Genomic DNA, 18,172 nt, shown 5'->3' with positions numbered 1-18,172 from the left:
ACCTTATCTGGATGTCTAGCATGGAAAAGTGTAGTTAGAAGGGTCATGTTGATTTTGAAGTGGACTGGCCTCCCATGAGCTGTATTGACTGTGACTCTCTGAAATTGTTTCTTTTTCCTCAATAATAGATGGCATGTTAGAGGGACCATGTGAGGAGAATAACAAAGAGATAAAGATGAGGGGATAAGCAAGTTAGTAGCTATAATCTTTTCCATATCAAAAATGAAAAACAAAAGCTATTGCAGAAGGTATTAGTAAATTGTTTCTCTAAAAATTCTTACAATGAAAATGACATTAAGTTCTATGTTTATCAACTTCAACACAGCACAGGAGAGAGAGTGGCTGTTGCCTTAGCTGTGCGGCCTGCTGTAGGTAGAGGCCAGATGAACATCGAGGGACCTTGCTCATCTAAATAACAAATGCCATTGCTGCAGCACTTCCTTTTGTTGCCACTTGTGTCAGAGGCCCAGTAAGCTTTGTGGGGGCAAGGGTCATCCAGAAAAATAATCAGCTTCCACTTTAAGCAAAAACTAGAGCTAGGTGACTGAGACCTCGCTTTTGGTCTGCAAGACAGAGACAGTTTTGCAAGCACCAAGGGAGTGCAGTTTCCTGAAGATGTTGCAAAGTGGCCCCCTTTCTTCTGAAGTCATGCAGTGTCGTTCTGTGCTTTAGGTATGACTGCCAGAGTGCTGGAAAGCAAAATGAAAACTAGCACATTCGTGTGGGCTTTCCTCCTTGGGCCCCAGAGGCAAGGCCAACTCATGTAGATGCAAGGGTTTGTGCCTCAGCTTTCCTATGAAGGTAATTTGATCCAATGCCACCTTACCAGTTCCTTCACTGGCAGTAGGTTTTCTGAAAACATTTTCACTAAGTGTAGGACAGACAAAACCTTGAATATATTGGGAGTAGAAACCTGATTGGTTGAGGAGGTTTTGTAAAAGATTTTTTTTTTTAAGATTTATTTTATTTATTTGGAAGGCTGGGTTACAGCAGAGTGGGTAGGGGAAGAGAGGAGGGATGAGGAACAGAAAGAAAAGAGAGGAGAGAAGAGAGGAGGAGAGGAGAGGAAAGGAGAGTGGAGGGAGGAGAGGAGACGATGGGGGAGGAGGGGAGGGGAGGAGAGAAGAGCAGAGACTCTTGCATTCACAGGTTCACTTCTCAAGTGGCTACAATGGCCCATATTGAAGTCAGGAGCTTCATCCACGTCTCCCACATGAGTGTAGGAACCCAAGTATTTGGACAATCCTCCACTGCTTCCCAAGGGGCATGAGCAGGGTTTTCGATCAGAAGTGGAGCAGCAGGGACTTGAACTGGGGACTATTTGGGATGCCAGTGTTGCAGGCAGTAGCTTAATCTATTATGCCACAATGCTGGCACCAAAATTCATATTTTGATAGCTTCATTGGCAAAGGACACATGAATTCACAAAGAAAATGAGCATTACTAGAGGATGACAAATTTCATCAGGACGTATTTTTAGGAATCACACAGAGCAGCCTGAAGCCATCAGTGTAGTGTTGCATACAAAAGGAGATTTAGGAGACCCAACTAGGGCTTTACTGTCAACCAGTCTGGATGCAGAAGAACTAGGAGCTGGTCCCAAGCTTAGATTCAAGACTTTCCACACCCATCTCAGAAGGAAGTCACCCCTGTTCCTCACTGGCCTGGCTGGAATGCTGGGCATCTTGAATCTGCTCTTTCTGCAACGCTTTTCAATGAGGCTAGTCAAGACACTCCAATTTCAGAATGCCTTGCTCCTTAGGGAATTGGCCCTGTTCATCCATGTGCAGGGAGATCAAGTGATTTTTAGACATGAGCATAGAGACACAGGATGCCAAGTTATACTAAGTATACTTTAAGGAGTCTCCACAAAGTAGGTTAAGCCTACTGGGGTTTTCAAGGGAGAATCTCAAGGGAGTGGGACTATTCAAAGAGAAAGAATTTTTTTAAATGCCATCATTCTCTGTACTAGTTCCTAAAGTATGTAAATGAAAAGTGAAACTAAATCACACTGTATAATTTTCAGAGTGGAAGCTAGTTAGAATTCAAGCTTTCTTCCCTGAAGGAGCTACAGATATACTGTGAAAACATTTTTTCCATTCTTTGATATGCTGTTCACACACACACACACACACACACACACACACACACACACACACACAAAACGTCTTAGGGGTTATGCTCTGTCGAAGGCAGCACGTTACATCAGGAACAAAGACTCCCACATGGGCACCACCAAGTGGGAATCTGGGAGGAGATGGTGTAGAGCACAGGAGTGGCCAGAGACTGCCTTTCGCATGCAGGGCCTGGGGAACCAGCTGCTCAGCAATCACCACGGTTGGGAGTTTGGCCTTTTCAGCAGCGGCCTGCTCTGCTTTTCCAGTCTCCTCAGGATCTTGCAGGAGTAGAGACCACGCATGACTTTCTGTGGGTGCTCCCTGGAGACTGTGTAGATCTTCTGGGCCAGCATCCACATCAAACCCCACAAGGAGCTCCGTCATTGCTCCACGAGTGGCGATGTACACACATGCAATAGCATAGAAGAACATGTGTTACACAGAGCAGTGGAAGGCGCGTTAACGTGGAGACACCTCTGGGAGTCTGTTGGTCAGACATGTGACAAGTCACCAATGGAAGATGCAGTTTCCACAAAGCTGCATGATACTGGCTAGCAATGGCTCCTGGCATGATGTGTCCAGCAACAGCAGTCGTTCAGCGACAGCAGCCAACATTGGCAGAGCCTACTGACCAGCACTCTCAGAGGATATGGTGCTGGCAATGGTGATATTGAGCCATTACCACCAGTTCCTAGGTTTTTTTAGATAAGTGATGTGGAAGCCATTACTTTTCCTCTGATAGATATACAAGCCCACAGGACATGTGGGTGCTGCCTGCGTGAGGCCCTGCTGCCAGGAGCTTGAAGTCATTGTCTTTGTTCATTGTAGAGCATCAAGAGTTCTGAGCACTGTGTAAGTTTTCCTTTTATTTATCACAGTAACTCATAACCATGCCCTACAGATCCCTCTCTGAGTAGTGCAGAAGGGCTCAAAATAAATGATTTTGGTACTCTGATAAGTAAGGTTTGTCTCCTTTTCCATTTCTTTCATTTAATGATTTTACATTAGCATAAATTCACATCTGTTGGGCCCGCTGTGGTAGCCTAGTGGGTGGGATCCTCACCTTGCACACACCGGAGTCCCACATGGCCTGCTAGTTCTGGTCCCAGCGGCCCCACTTCCCATCCAGCTCCCTGCCTGTCGCCTGGGAAAGCAGTCGAGGATGGCCCAAAGCCTTGAGGCCCTGCACCTGCGTGAGAGACCTGGAGGAGGCTCTAGGCTCCTGGCTTTGGATTGGCTCAGCTCTGGCTGTTGCAGTCACTTGGGGAGTGAATCAGTGAACAGAAGATCTTCCTCTCTGTCTCTCCTCCTCTCTGTGTATCTGATTTTCCAGTAAAAATATTTACATGTTTTATGCTTTGTGTTATAATCCAAACTTATGTTATTTTGTTGCTGGAATTGTTTCAACATGGGCCAATGGTAGAACTTTAGGTTGGTTCATTGCCCCTGGTGACATGCTCAACCCTTTTTGAGGATTTGTTTCTGTTCTGGTACATCGTGCTCTACTAACAAATATGTATCTTTATTCTGTATCTTTAGTATTATGAATTGTGCTGCAAAAAACGAACACACAAATCCGTGAGAGTGTAGGGATCTTTTTCATATGTTTACTTCATGCCATTTGGATCGATCCCCCAAAGTGGGGGAGGTCATACAGTACTTTTAGTTTTTTGAGGAATCTCCATATTCTTTTCCATAATTGTTGCTCTCATTTCCGTTCCCATCGATAGTGAGCTGGGTTCTCTTTATCCACAACCTCCCAGCATTTGTCACTTTGCATTTCCTTCACAGCTAATGACAGTGAGCTCCCCCAACCCGTTTACTGCTTGGCCTTTGTATTTCTTCTTCCAGCAGACATCTTTTCAGATCCTTTGCCCATTTCTTGATTGTAGAATTTGTTGTTAAGTTTTATAATTTTCTTATATATTCTGGTTATAAGTTCTTTGCCAGATGGATATTTTGCAAAGCTTTAACACATTCTGCATGTTCTTGCATTATTGCATTATTTCTTTGCTGTGCAGAAGCTTCTTAGTTTGATATAATCTCATTTGACTAAGTTTTTTTTTGGTGCCTATGCTTCTGTTTTTATTTTAAAAAGCTGTTAACTGGGCCTGGCATGGTAGCCTAGTGGCTAAAGTCATGTGCTGTGATCCCATATGGGCACTGGTTCATGTCCTGGCGGCTCTGCTTCCCATCCAGCTCCCTGCTGTGACCTGGGAAAGCAGTAGAGAATGGTCCAAACCCTTGGGAACCTGCACCTGCTTGGGAAACCTGGAGGAGGCTCCTGGCTCACTTTGGATTACTGAGCTCTGGCCATTGCAGCTGCTTGGGCAGTTTATCAAGTGGGTGGAAGATCTGTCTGTCTCCTTCTTTCTGTAAATCTGCCTTTCCTAATAAAAATAAATAAATCTTTTTTTTTTTTAAAAAAAGGCTATTAAGTAGGCCTAAGTTTTTGAAGTTTTCCTTATTTTTCATCATTCTATGTCATGCATTTAAGTGTCTGGCAAGTGTCTGGTAATTTTTGAGTAGTTTTTTTATAAGGTGAGATGTGTGTATTGTAATGTTTTGCATACGGCTACCTCATTTTCCTGTGTGATTTATTGCAGAGTGTTGCTTCTCCTGAGTGTAATTTAACATCTATCATAGATCAGTTAACTGTAGATGTGTGGATTCCTTCTCATTTTTCTTTTGGATGATGTGTCTGTTTTTATGCCAGTATCATGCTGTCTTGTTTATAGTAGCTCTGGCATATGCTGAAATCCATTACTGTGATACCTCCAGCTTTTGTTCTTTCTCTTCACGATTTCTTTGTCCATCATGCTTAAGTTTGTAAGAAATTATGAAACTCTTGAAAAAGTTTGGTTTTACTTTTTGGTTTTACTACTCTCCACTGGCAATATACTAGGGCTCGACTTTCTCCACATTTTAACATTTTTTTTCCCATTATTTCATTGCCAACACTTAGATGGGGTAGTTGGTCCATTTGTTCTGTCTTAAATCCTCTGTTGTGGTATCAGCTGTCCTATGCAGGCTCCAATGTACTGCCATATCTTCCAATGTTCACCTAGATATGCTGTCCACTGCTCCATTTGCACCACTGAGGAGGCTCAGCATTGACCACATGTACTCCATGGTCAGACCATGCAACCTGCTCTTCTCTTCACGGTTGGTGTTCTGAGTTCAGCAGTTCAGTTGGGGACAATTCGCAAAGAAACTTTGTCTGAGGTGATCCCAGACCTGATTCTTGCGTGTGCTTGACAGTACAGGGTCCGGCACAGTTCATCGCCCCAATCAGCTATGCATATGCTGGTGGTTGCAATTGCTGGGTCAGTTCTGTTTCCAGCCCCGTCTTCTACACAAATCAATTGGTGTTTACAGCCTAGCCTGGCATGACCTTTGCTCCAGCCTGATTTCTGCATTTGCTGGTGAGCTAAGGTTTGCTTGGTCCTGCCTGGTCCACCCCCTTCCAAAACCAACCCACACACTAGCCAACAGTTGGAGCTGCTTCGCCCAGCTTGCCTGACCTCCAGGTCTGGACCATGTGATCACCAGTGGGAGTTATGACCCACTAGGGGAGTTTCCCACATTCCCCAACCTGGCCCACTCCCAGACCCAGATCTCATACCTGCCAGCGGGTGTTAGGCCCTTGCCCGGCATAGCTTGCTCCTCTCTCTTGGCCCTGTATAAGCTGGTGAACGTTGCAGCCCAGCCCGCCCCACTCTGTTTTAGAATGCACATGCAGGTGCTGCATCCTCGATCTGCCCAGAGTATTCTTTTTTTTTTTTTTTTTTTTTTTTTTGGAGGTGAGGACAAATTTTTATTGTTAAAGTAAGGCATTGCCCAGAGTATTCTTGATCCCTGTACTAGTGAGTGATGGCACACCTAGCTCAGTCCAACCCCACCCCAACTCTTGAGCTAACCAGCGGGACTAGTATTTCCACAGGGTTTGGTCCACACATTCCCCACAGAATCTACCCCTGGACCTGGTTCTCTCGTGTGCTGGTTAATGTCATGGCCCAGCCTAATGTGACCCATCCCCTGTTCCGACACTGAGTCAGGTACTAGGATCTAGCCCTGTTAGACAACGCACCCTCCCCCCAGCCCTAGCTTTGACAAGGACTGGTGTGTGGTGGTCAGCAATGTTCCATGATAATAAACCCTACTCAGGACTCACATGTAGGCTGGTATATCAGTCTGACCCATATAGACCTTCCAGTCTCTCCTCTCCAAATCACCAGGTCTCAGTACCCTTGCTTATCTGAAAGTACAGTGACCCTGTCATTGTGAATCCCTCAGGATTTAGTCCTCACGAACACACAGTGTGGCTTTAGGCATGGATGTCCCTAGGCAGCAATTTCATCCTCCCAAGACTCCAGAGCTTGCCGCCAGGTGGCCAATGGGCTGAGCCCAGTGCCAATTGGCACGCTAGCTGCCCAAAAGCCTAGGACTCGCTCACTGCATGTCAGCGGTGGCTATGGCTAGGGCCCCAAGCATTGTGTCTGACCTGGCTCAGGTACACCCAGCAGCAACCAGGCTGCTGGAAGCTCCCACTACCCAGACCCCAAGGTCGAACTCCCATAGGTCCCTCCCACTGCTAGATGGTGGCATCAGGTAGAGCCAAGACTTGCCCTAGCTCTAAAGAGTTCCCTTCACAGAGCACTTACTGCGAAGGGAGAGATCTTTTGGGCCCAGGCAAGCCCAGGACTTGCTCACCAAATGGCAGCAGTGGCTGTAGCTAGGGCCCCAAGCATTGAGTCCAACCTGGCTCAAATACCCTCAGCAGCCACCTGGCTGCTGGAAGCTCCCACCACCCATACCCCAAAGTCAAACTCTCTATTTTTTAAAGATTTGTTTTTATTGGAAAACCAGGTATCCAGACAGTAGAGACAAAGAGGAAGATCTTCTGTCTGCTGATTCACTCCCCAAGTGGTTGCAATGGCCGGAGCTGAGCCAGTTCGAAGCCAAGAGCCAGGAGCTTCTTCTGGGTCTCCCACATGGGTGCAGGGTCCCAAGGGTTTGGGCTGTCCTCAACATCTTTCCCAGGCCCCAGCAGAGGACTGGATGGGAAGCAGGGCCATCAGGACATGAACCAGCAACCATATGGGATCCCAGTATGTACAACGCGAGGATTGGGCCCTCTCCTGTGTCCTCTAATAAAGGTGTTCTCATTTAAAAATTTATTTGTGTATTTTAAAGGCAGAAAATGGCAGATCTTTCATTCCCTGGTGCACCCCTCAATGGCCATAATAGCTGGAGCTAGTTCAGGAAGTCAAAAATCCACAACTCTGTCCAAGTCTGTTTCCCACATGGGTGGGAGGGACCCTAACACCTGCATGATCTTCTACTGCCTTCCAAGTGTGTTAACAGGGAAATGGACTAAAGGTGAAGCAGCCAGGACTGGAACTGGTACTCTCATACAGGATGCCAGCAACAAGAGGCATCTTAACACACTGAGATACAATACTGGCCCCAGAGTTAGTTTTAACTCTTACATATAGGTCTCTGATTAATTTTCACATGAGAAGTAAGGGTCTGAATTCATTTTCTTGCCTTTGATATTGCATGGAAGTATTCTTCATTTTCTAAACCTTTTAAACCATTGAATTTCTATACAAATTGCTTCTCAGTTTTTCCAAAAAGCCTGATGTTTTTGTTTATTTGAAAGGCAGAGTTACAGAAAGGACATACACACGAGCCAGAGAGAATCTTCCATCTGCTGATTCACTCTCTAGATGGCTGCCAACAGCCAGAGCTGAGCCAATCTGAAGCTAGGAGCCAAGAGCTTCATCCAGAACTCCCATGTGGATGCAGATTTTCAAGGTTTTGGGATATCCTCTACAAGCCTTCCCAGATCACAAGCGGGTAGCTGGGCGGGGAGTGGAGCAGCCAAAACATGAACTGGCGCCTATACGGGATGCCAGCGCTGAAGTTGGAGGCTTAACCTGGCACCGGCCCCTCTGCTATAATTTTGATAGGGGTGGCATTGAGTCCATATTAATTTGGGGAGAACTGTTTGCTTATATTTGAGAGACAGAGATTGAAGGATTTGTGAGGGAGAGAGAGTGTAGCACGCTCTCATCTGCTGGTTCACTCTCCCCAACTGCTTGCAATGGCTGGAGCAGAGCCAGGGCAGTGCTTCAGCTCCTGCCACCCACTGGGGAGACCAGATGAAGCTCTGGCTTCAGCCTGCTTCAGCTATGGCCATTGAGGTCACTTTGGGGGTGAACTACCAGATGAAAGACCCCCTTCCATCCTTCCTGCTCTTTCAAATAAATAAAATTAATCTTTAAGGAAGTATGGCTCTGATTTTATTTATTTATTTTTGGTCTTCAAGAAACTTCCCAGATTGTCTGAGACCCCCTTTCAAATACTCTGGAGGTCCTTCCAGCTTGCCTGCTTGAGACATTTTTAAAAGCAAGCTAAATTCTAAGGGTTCTCTCTTTTTAAAAAAGATTTATTTATTTGAAAGGTTAAGTTACAGAGAGAGAGAGGTAGAGATAGAGAGGGAAAGAAAATCTTCCACCTGCTGGTTGTCTGCTCAAATAGCCAGGGTCGGGCCAGGCTGAAGTCAGGAGCCAGAGCTTCCTCCAATGGGTGCAGGGCCCCAAGAACTTGGGTCACCTGCTGCTGCTTTCCCAGGAACATTAGTAGGGAGCTGGGTTTAAGTGGAGCAGCTGGTACTTGAATGGTGCCCATTTAAGAATCTGACTTTAAAAGCGTGGCTTTGCTTGCTATGCCACAGTGCTGGCTCCAAGATATCACTTAAAAAAAAAAAAAGATTTATTTATTTATTTTTATTGGAAAGTCAGATTTACAGAGGGCAGAGACAAAGATCTTCGTCTGCTGTTTCACTCCCCAAGTGCCTGCAATGACCAGACCTGTTGATCTGAAGCCAGGAGCTTCTTCCTGGTCTCCTACATGGGAGCAGGGTCTCAAGGCTTTGGGCTGTCCTTGACTGCTTTCCCAGGCCACAAGCAGGGAGCTGGATGGGAAGTGGAGCAGCTGGGACAAGAACTGGTGCTCATATGGGATCTTGGTGCATGTAAGGTGAGAATTTAGCCACTAGGTTATTGCACTGGGCCCAAGACTGTCACTTTTGAAAACAAACTACATATTTCATGTTTAAAAAATTTTCCTTGATTTCAGAAAATTAATATTCTCCTGTTTTGGACTTAGGAGATTAACTATTTGCTTAGGCTCATTTTCCAGTGCAGTCAGCTGCTTTAAAGTAATGACTGGATTTCCAAAGTGCTTCATTTTAGTTTGTATTTATTGATCTGTTGTTCAATAGAATCTAGAAGTCAGATGAGGGGGTGGGCAAAATGATAGTTTTCTGGCCAACTTACATGCTAGAATCATCCAGAAAAATCAGAGGTAATTACATTTTCTTGAATAGTCATTCAAATTTCAACTTAAGACTTCAGTATCATGTCTTTTAGCTAAGGATCAAGGACTTGGTTATCCTTGCTGGAGTGACAGTCCTCTGTCTGGAAGAGTCTTTGTGCGTTTTGGACTAACAGAGCTCATTGTCAGGTCACTACTGGGCTAGAATTCTGGAAATGGTGAGGAGAAATCCATCTTCTATTCTGCCTTCTTGGATTACATCTGTGAAGGAAAGAGTAAAGACAATTTGAATAAAACACCTAAATGTCAGCTGTTGCAGAGTGTATTGCCTTCCCAACACGCATTCCCTTTCTTCAACTTTGTGACAACAATGGTTTGAGTGGGGCAGGTCCTGCTCCGTATTAAACTAGAGGGGAAGGCTTGATTGGCCTAGGCCAACTGGAAAAGCCCTTCTTTTTCACCATTCACTATCTGTATAACTCATAGCATTCCTATGTTTGTGGATTGGTTACAGATGTATTCAATCTGTGTGAAGATCAAAACTCTCACCAGGACAGTGTGGTACACTATGTAAAACTGGAAACTACTGAACCATTGTGCCACCTCTGGTTGGCAGCTGCTAGGATGACCCTGCATGTTAGTGCTTCCTGGCATCCATACCCGATATTTGTACAATTCTCTCACGTGAAAGTAGGCTGGACCCAATGACTATTTCCGAATAGAATACAGTGGAAAAAGTGGTGGGCTGCCACTTCTGCGAGTCACACAAGGACTGTGGCTTCTACTGTGGGAACCCTCTCACACTGGCTCACTCTGAGGGAAGCTCCATGTCATGCTGTGAAGTGTGCTAAGAGAGGTCCACCTGCAAAGAATGAGGACAAAGTCTCAGATAACAGTCAGTGAGAAACTGCAGTTGTGAGTTTATTAAGGGAACCTGTAAGTGAGCTTCAGAGGTCTCCTGGTGAGGTCTGCAGGCGACCACTGTGGCCCTGTGGACAGCTTAACTGCATCTTTAGGAAGGAACTTAAGCCAGAGGCCCCACAGCTCACCTTACCCAGATTCCTGACTAAGAAACTAAGATAAAAAAGGTTTATTTTAAGCCACTAAATTTGAGTGATTTGTAAAAATTAAAGCAACAAAAATATACTACCCTAATAAAAGCTAGATAGAGCTACATATTTTCCCTATTATTTGCAACTGAAAGCATATTAATGTGTGTTATCTAACAGTGGTCTTGAAAATGTTACTAGACATTAAAATGTTTACACTCAAATCTATTTACTATGTTTACAAAAATCATACAGACAAAAATAGTCAATCTACCTATTTAAACTCATCTCCATCTCTCCTATGGAAAATTACATAATAAAGCCTCATCATCTAACAGTTCCTTTTTAATACTGAAAAAGTATGAGCCAAGGATTACCTTCATTACTTACTAAACAAATGAACAATGTAAGTAAATAATGATTTCAGAGTAACTGCCAAGTTCACGTAAAAGAGATTAATTGTTGAAAGTCTTCTGTTTTTTAAAGGAAATGTTCCTAAGAGGGTCTCATTTGTAGTTTCAGACAAATTCTTTCAGTTGTAACATCAAAGCAGCACCTATCTGAGCAGTGGGAGTGTGTGAAATGAGGGAGGGAGGGAAGGAGAAAAGGCAGGATAAGGGGGCGCACACTGTGAGGGGCCGAGAAGCTGGAAATCACCTGCTTATCTGCACAGGGGACGGCAGAGGTGCAGGCTGGATAAGAGGGGTTCACCCACAGAGGTGGAGGATGAGGATGCCCACACAGATCAGGACAGACTTGGCGCTGAAGCAGATTGTTAGCTTCTGGGAAGAAACTTATCAAAGAGGACATGTGGGGATGCCTGCGCTTGAGGATAAAACTGATAGAGTTTCCTGAATTACAAGAAACAGGACTAAGTGCAACAGCTAGAAGGGAGTTCCAGCAACCAGGATAGGACCCAAGGTGAGGGCAGACCGCATGTGGCCAAGGCGGCTGAGATCGAGGGCAATCATGTCCTTCCACAGCAAGCTGAGGGCACTCAGTTCTGTTCTTGGTGTTTAAAATTTCCAGTATGGAAAAAATGTGCATAGGCTAAAATGAAGGAAAAAAACTCAAGTGAAACAATTCAACTCACCATTTTGGTTGACAGCTTGTTCTAAATATGATGGTTAAACTTTCAAGGTCTTCATTCTTTAAATCTAATTCACTCAGCAGTGTGGCTAAGAACTGGGTAAACACATTTTCCCGTGAATGCTTCTCAATGCCAAGGATTGGGGCCAGTCTGAAACAGATCCAAAGCACCAAGTGCACATCCATGAAGTGAGCTGAGCTGAGGGTCTCCCACCCTCACCGTGGCTGAGAGGCTCTGTGATTCAGCAAAATCCCCAGAGAAAGGTTAACTGACAAAGACATAAGAGAAACCCCAGGAAAACAGCAAGGGATGAAACACTGTGAAGTATGGAAAGAACCTTAAATGCCTGAAAACTATAACATATTTTTCATCATGCCAGCAAAAATTATTAATGAACTCACTGCACTTGGGGAAGAAAGGTGGTGGAAAGAAACTCAGAACTGAGAAGTGTTTTAAAAGTGTAATTTACATGGACTACTGGGATTATGTCACTTTGGAAAAAAGCAATCAGTGATGAGCAAAGATCACCTTTTGAATTTATATATATTTTAAAATGTGAAACACTAAAAATTTGTTTTCATTTTAGTTGAAAGGCAGGCAGGCAGGCAGACACACAGAGGAAAAACGGACCATCTTCCATCAAGTGGTTCACTCCTCAAATGCCTGCCAGCAAGCGACTAGATCAGGCCAAAGCCAGGAGCCTGGAATTCAATCTGGCAAGCACCCAAATACTTGAGCCATTACCCATTGCCTCCTGGGTGTGCAACAGCAGGAAGCTGGAATTGGAAGTGGAGCAAGGACTCAAACGTACTCCAAAATGGGATGTAAGCATTCCAAGTAGTGCCTAAACTGTTGAGCCAAACGCTTTCCTCTAGTATTTTAATTTTAAAACACTAAATAAATGAATTACACCTCACAAGGTACTTAATACCAACTTGATATGGAACAAATTGCTTTTTCCCTTCTGATCATTTCCAGTAAATGCCCTTAAAGAGTGACTGTTTATAATGGAATCTTTTTGTTGTTGTTGTTTTGTTTTAAGATTGATTGATCTGAAAGAGTTTGAAGAGAAAGGGAGAGATGGAGAGAGATCTTCCATCTGCTTGTTCATTCCCCAGAGGACTGCAATGGCCAGGGCTGGGCCAGCTTAAAGTCAGGACATTCTTGTTGGTCTCCTATGTGAGTTCAGGGGCCCAAGTATTTCAGCCATTTCCCACTGCTCTCCCAAGCCTATTAGCAGGGAGCTCCATGGGAAGTGGGGTAGCTGAATCAGCACCCTTATGGGATGTCGGTGACGCAGGCAGCAGCTTCACCTGATACACCACAACACTGGCCATAATGGAATCTCCAAAGTAATTTTCCTTGAAATGTGATTAGTGAGCATGATCTCCAAGAAGTGGAGCAAAATCTAATCATAAAGATTAAAAACCATTACCTTTCATAAATATTTTTATCTCTACAGAGAGCACAGTTTGCAAAATCCTTGCAAAGTATATTCCTGGAAAGTTCTTGGGAAAAATTCCTTTAAGTTAAAGAGTTTTAAACTTCCCATAACTCTTAGATGCATATCTAACCTTGGTCACTGCCATTGAGTGCATGAAGTTTAGCTAAACTCTGACTTAACAAAACGCTAAAGAAATCAGAGCCAATCATTTTGACAGTAGTGAATGTGGAATGGGAAATGTTGTTATTTATTCCTTGCTTATCTCATAGAGAAAGCATAAGCAAAGGGAAAAATTTGTCAGAATTGTCCAAACATGGCTAGGACAGTAATAAATTCTCCTTAGCCCTCCAGGTATCTTAGCAAGAACTGAACACCAGATGATTAAAGGACTAGGGTCTATTTAGAAAAATGGAGTTAATAACACGCACCTTAAAAGAGTACCACTGGGGCTAGCATTGTGGCACAGTAGGTCAAGTCTCTGCCTCTAGCACCAACATCCCATACGGCACTAGCTTGAGTACCAGCTGTTTCACTTTTGATCCTGCTTCCTGCTAATGTGCCTGGGAAAGCAGCAGCAGATGGCTCCTTGGGCTTCTAGACGTATGTGGGAGCTCCTATATCCAGAAGCAGCTCCTGGCTCCTAGCTTTGGATTGCCTCAACTCCAGCTATTGTGGCCATTTCAGGAGTGAATCAGCAGACAGATGGAAGAGCTCTCGTTTTTTCCTCTGCCATATAATATTTTAAAAGAGTACCACTAAAAAATTCCAATGCGATACTCTAGCATCTCTTTTTTTATCAATAACAGTAATTTCTTTCTTTTAAAAAGATTTATTTATTTTTATTGGAAAGTCAGATTTACAGAAAGGAAGATCTTCCGTCCAATGATTCATTCCCCAAGTGGCCGCAACGGCTGGAGCTCAGCCAATCTGAAGCCAGGAGCCAGGAGACTCTTCCAGGTCTCCCACATGGGTGCAGGGTCCCAAGGCCTTGGGCCGTCCTCGACTACTTTCCCACGCCACAAGCAGGGAGCTGGATGGGAAGTGGAGCTGCTGGGATTAGAACCGATGCCCATATGAGATCCTGGTGCGTGCAAGGCTAGGACCTTAACCACTACACTATTGTGCCGGGCCCAATAACAGTAATTTCAACTAACTTCTGTTGTGTGCTACCCATGAGCACTAATGCGGTACTGGCTCTAAGCATGAAATTACCATTAACTACACTGTGATGTTGCAGATGAAGTTAGGAAACACAGGCACACAGAAGTTGGATTTTCCCTAAGGCCACAAGTAAGCAGCAAGTCAGGGCTTTAAACCCCAGCAATTTACCCTCAAAAACTAGCTAGCTTGCTTCCTTCCTTCCCTCCCTTTCTCTCTCTCTCTTTCCTCCCGTTCCCTCTCATCTGTTCTCCTTTCCTCTTCCAAAGACCTGAGCCATCCTCTGGAAGTGGAGCAGCGGGGCACTCACACAGCATGCTGGAGCTTGCAGGTAGGGTATTTGCCTGCTATGGCACTGTGCTGGCCTCAAAAGCCCATTCTTAGAGCCAGTGTGCTACTCTTAACCCTTTAGTAGGACTTGCCTGACATGTGTACTGAGCCCTCGATGAACATGCCAAAAGAACTAAATAACTTTTTAAAAAGATTTACTAATTTTCATTTGAAAAGGCAGTCATAGAAAGAGAAGGAGAGACAGCAGGATCTCTGTCTGTTGGTTCCCAAATGGCTGTAATGGCTGGAGCTGGGCTAATCTGAAGCCAGGAGCTTCTTTCAGGTCTCCCATACGGGTGCAGGGGCCCATGGTCCTGACCAGCCTCCGCTGCCCTCCCAGGCCACAAACAGGGGGCTGGATCTGAAGAGGAACAGCCCGGGACTTGACCTGGAGTGTAGACAAGATGCTGGTGCTGCAGGCAGACACCAGCATGCTATGTCACAGTGCCAGCCCCTAGAACCTGATAATTTCAACTTGCATTTCAGAACTGGAGGCCTCCAAGTGTAAAAACAGCAAGCAGCTGGCCGGCAGAAGGAAGTTTTGATAGAGAAATCATGCAGGGGATGGTGAAGGAGTATCAAGGTGGGGCCTGGAGATGTCTGCAGCCAGTCATCAAGCAGACAGGCAGGAATCTTCAGGCATCTGAGCATTTCCTGGCTACCCTAACATGTGAGCGCTAAGTGCTACTGGGAGATGATACTAATGCAAAGTTAGCCAACAGATTTGCTTTACCCTTACTTAACTCCGTGTACTTCCCTTTTGATAGTTAACTGAAAAGACTGCTTCCCTGCCCCCACCTCCCTAATACAGAATGTAAATGACTATGGAACCATGGACTATCCAGTTTCTAAAAGTTATAAGCTGACTTAAATTTCTTTTGTTGTAAAGGGAGGCACCTGGATACTTGTAAATCACTAATCACACATGGATTAATTCTGGAGAGTCACATAAAAAATTCATTTTGTGTTTAAAATTATCCTCTTGGAAGCCAGGCTCATGAATACAAAGAACAAAGAGAGCTTTTGACAAAATATAAAATCGCAATAAACAATATGTCAAAGAAAGATGCTGAGGCTTGAAAATTGGACTTAAAATGTTACGAATGATTCATTTAAAAGAATTATGACTTATTTCTATTTCTACTTTAAATGTAATTTATATTGAAGTTGGGTAAGGATTATATATTACTCTTTATGTGTCATGCTTTGACCCATTTCATCACTTAACAGTAGCTGGGAAGTCGCACACTCTCCCAGCATGGCTGCTCACTGTGCAGCTGCTTTACTCTGACATCACTTCTGCAGTCAGAGGCTCTGTGTCTGCTTGCATACATGAAGCACAGGCAAGATCTTAGCTTTCTCGCAGCCTATCATGTCTTAGTTTGCTGTTTCCATTGTCAAGGATGCTCCTAACCAACTACTGTCTTTTTTTTTTTTTTTATGAGTGCTCGCTGTGTCACTGACAGGTGTTACGGGGCTGCCCGGGGTTTAGATGTCCTTCTGCCATGGAGGAATAGTGCACAGAGCTTGGAGACCGAGTCTCTCTTTGTTAGCAATGATCCTGGCAGAGGATTTTGTGAACTATCAAGCACTGAGCATCACAGCTCCTTTGTGTGTGCTTAGAACCAGGTTCACTGACAAAGGAACACATACTCATTCCTGCACCTGTTATCTGCACGGTCCGTTACGGTGTCCTCACTGCCATATCCAGAGCCTCTTTGGAATTCTTTTCTCAGTTGACTGCAGCATGTGATTGCTTTCTCCCTTCCTAGAATTCTGTTTTGGCATTATGTTCAAATTTGAATGTCTGGTCTCTCATTTCCATTCAAACATGCTGGAATTAGACACTTAGTCATCTTTAACTCTTACCGCTAGTCTGCCACCTACTAACTGTCCCTTAAATCCCTTCCATCTGCTATAGTCCTAATGCTGTCCTAATGCTGATACCTGGACTACTGCCTGAGCTTCCTAAGAGTAAGTGGTCTGCTCCAATCCATCCTTCACATTTGCCATCACAGTCTTCTTTCACAGATCTCATGTCACTCTGTTCTTTAATAGCTACTCATAAGAGAAATTACTTTCTTTTGGCTTCCTTTACTGTTCAGTCACATGAATGCATACTTATAACTATTTCAAATAATATAGAAGTATGTACCATTGGTTATATAAATTTTGCATTACCCACTAGGCTATGGAAGACTGAGATCACATCGTATTTATTCAATCTTTTAAAAAAAGACAAGCATTTAAAATTATTCTTTCAGAGGCTGGTGTTATGGTCCAGTACATTAAACTGCTACCTGTAATGTCAACATCCCATATTGGTGCTGATTTGAGTCCTGGCTGCTCCACTTCTGATCAAGCTCTTGCTGGGGAAACAGTGGACGATGGCCCAAGTGCTTGGGCCCCTGCCACTCAAATGGGAGGCCCAGATGGAGTTCCTGGATCCTTGTGTCAGCCTGGCCCAGCCCTGGCTATTGTGACCATTTGGGGAGTGACCCAATGGTTGGAAGATCTTTCTCTGTTTCCCTTTTAACTCTGCCTTTCAAATAAATACATACACTTAAAAAATAATTCTGCAGCCTCTAATAGTGATTATTAAGAAATAATAAATTGGGCATTAATAACTTCTACTTCAGTAAAAAATAGAAATATTCCACAGGGGGTTTAGGCAGGAAATATCTTTTTAGTACTGAGCATTTGACTGATAGTAAAACTGAAGGATTTTAAGTTTAATAAACTGCTTTTGAATATGACTAAAAATCTCTTAAGATGACGCTAGTAAGATGGCTTAATATAACCAATATAGACAATAAAAACAAGAGGAAAAATTTCTCATGAAAACTCCACTGTTTGAAGTTTCAATTCTGAAAACACAGACAGTATTCTCTAACTTATTCTTTACCATATGGTGAGTGGCATGACAACAGAAGCAAGAAGCCAGTGTCAAACTGAATCTTATTGATAAGGCCTTTATTTAGCCGACTGTTCCACATATGCTACACATCAAAAGGAGGGAATGTAAATCAGGTAAGGACAGGTACCATCCATTTGCTAATACTGAACTATCAAACAACATCTGGCTAACAGGATTAAGTGTAGAAGTAGGAAGAGTTTCAAAGTTTGGGCATGACAACTGAAATGAGAGATGCTTAAGTTACTGTTTTTAAAGAAATGCTTCCATCTAAGGGCTTAGAGATGTGTGAACTCTTGATGGAGTCTCAGAAGTAAGGTGTCTATAATTTAGAGGTCACTGTCATATACTGTAACAACAGAGAAAAAACCACATCAAGGGTCCAAGTTGCAGTTTCTGTTTACTCAACAAGTGGAGCTAAACAATGGATGAACTTTATATTATTCATCTCTGGTTGTGCAACACAAACTGAACCTGGATTTTAAAATGAGCTTCCCCTTTTGGTCCATGCTGCTGCAGGTCTACTGATCTGCTGGGGACTCTAAACCACAGCTCCCAGAACACTGGACTTCACACACAATCTGAACTGATTTTTCCCTGACCAATCCTGGGGGATATGAGCGAAGACTACATCTGGCTTCGAGGGAGTTTCCTGAGAGTTCACTTGGTTTTCAAATTCACAGAAGTAGACTGGTAGACTTATAAAATGACAATGAACATCACTCT

The 18,172-nt window shown here is 43.9% G+C and overlaps 1 protein-coding gene across 1 annotated transcript in view; it reads right to left on the bottom strand.

Annotated features, from left to right (window-relative positions):
* Positions 1-10,007: 10,007 nt before the first annotated feature.
* The window catches only part of RPAP2 (RNA polymerase II associated protein 2), a 54,122-nt gene continuing 45,957 nt past the window's right edge, over positions 10,008-18,172 (bottom strand). Inside the window, exons 6-7 of the mRNA XM_058681392.1 lie at positions 11,604-11,750; positions 10,008-10,535 (exon numbers count right to left, since the gene is read on the bottom strand). Coding sequence (XP_058537375.1) covers positions 10,409-10,535; positions 11,604-11,750 — 274 coding nt within the window. The 3' untranslated portion in view covers positions 10,008-10,408. The remainder of the gene's footprint in view (positions 10,536-11,603; positions 11,751-18,172) is intronic.

Source organism: Ochotona princeps, chromosome 2 (assembly GCF_030435755.1).
Source record: "Ochotona princeps isolate mOchPri1 chromosome 2, mOchPri1.hap1, whole genome shotgun sequence".
In the NCBI taxonomy this organism is placed as follows: Eukaryota; Metazoa; Chordata; class Mammalia; order Lagomorpha; family Ochotonidae; genus Ochotona; species Ochotona princeps.
Note: the sequence above shows the minus strand (reverse complement) of the source record. Positions and strands in the feature narration are given on the sequence as shown.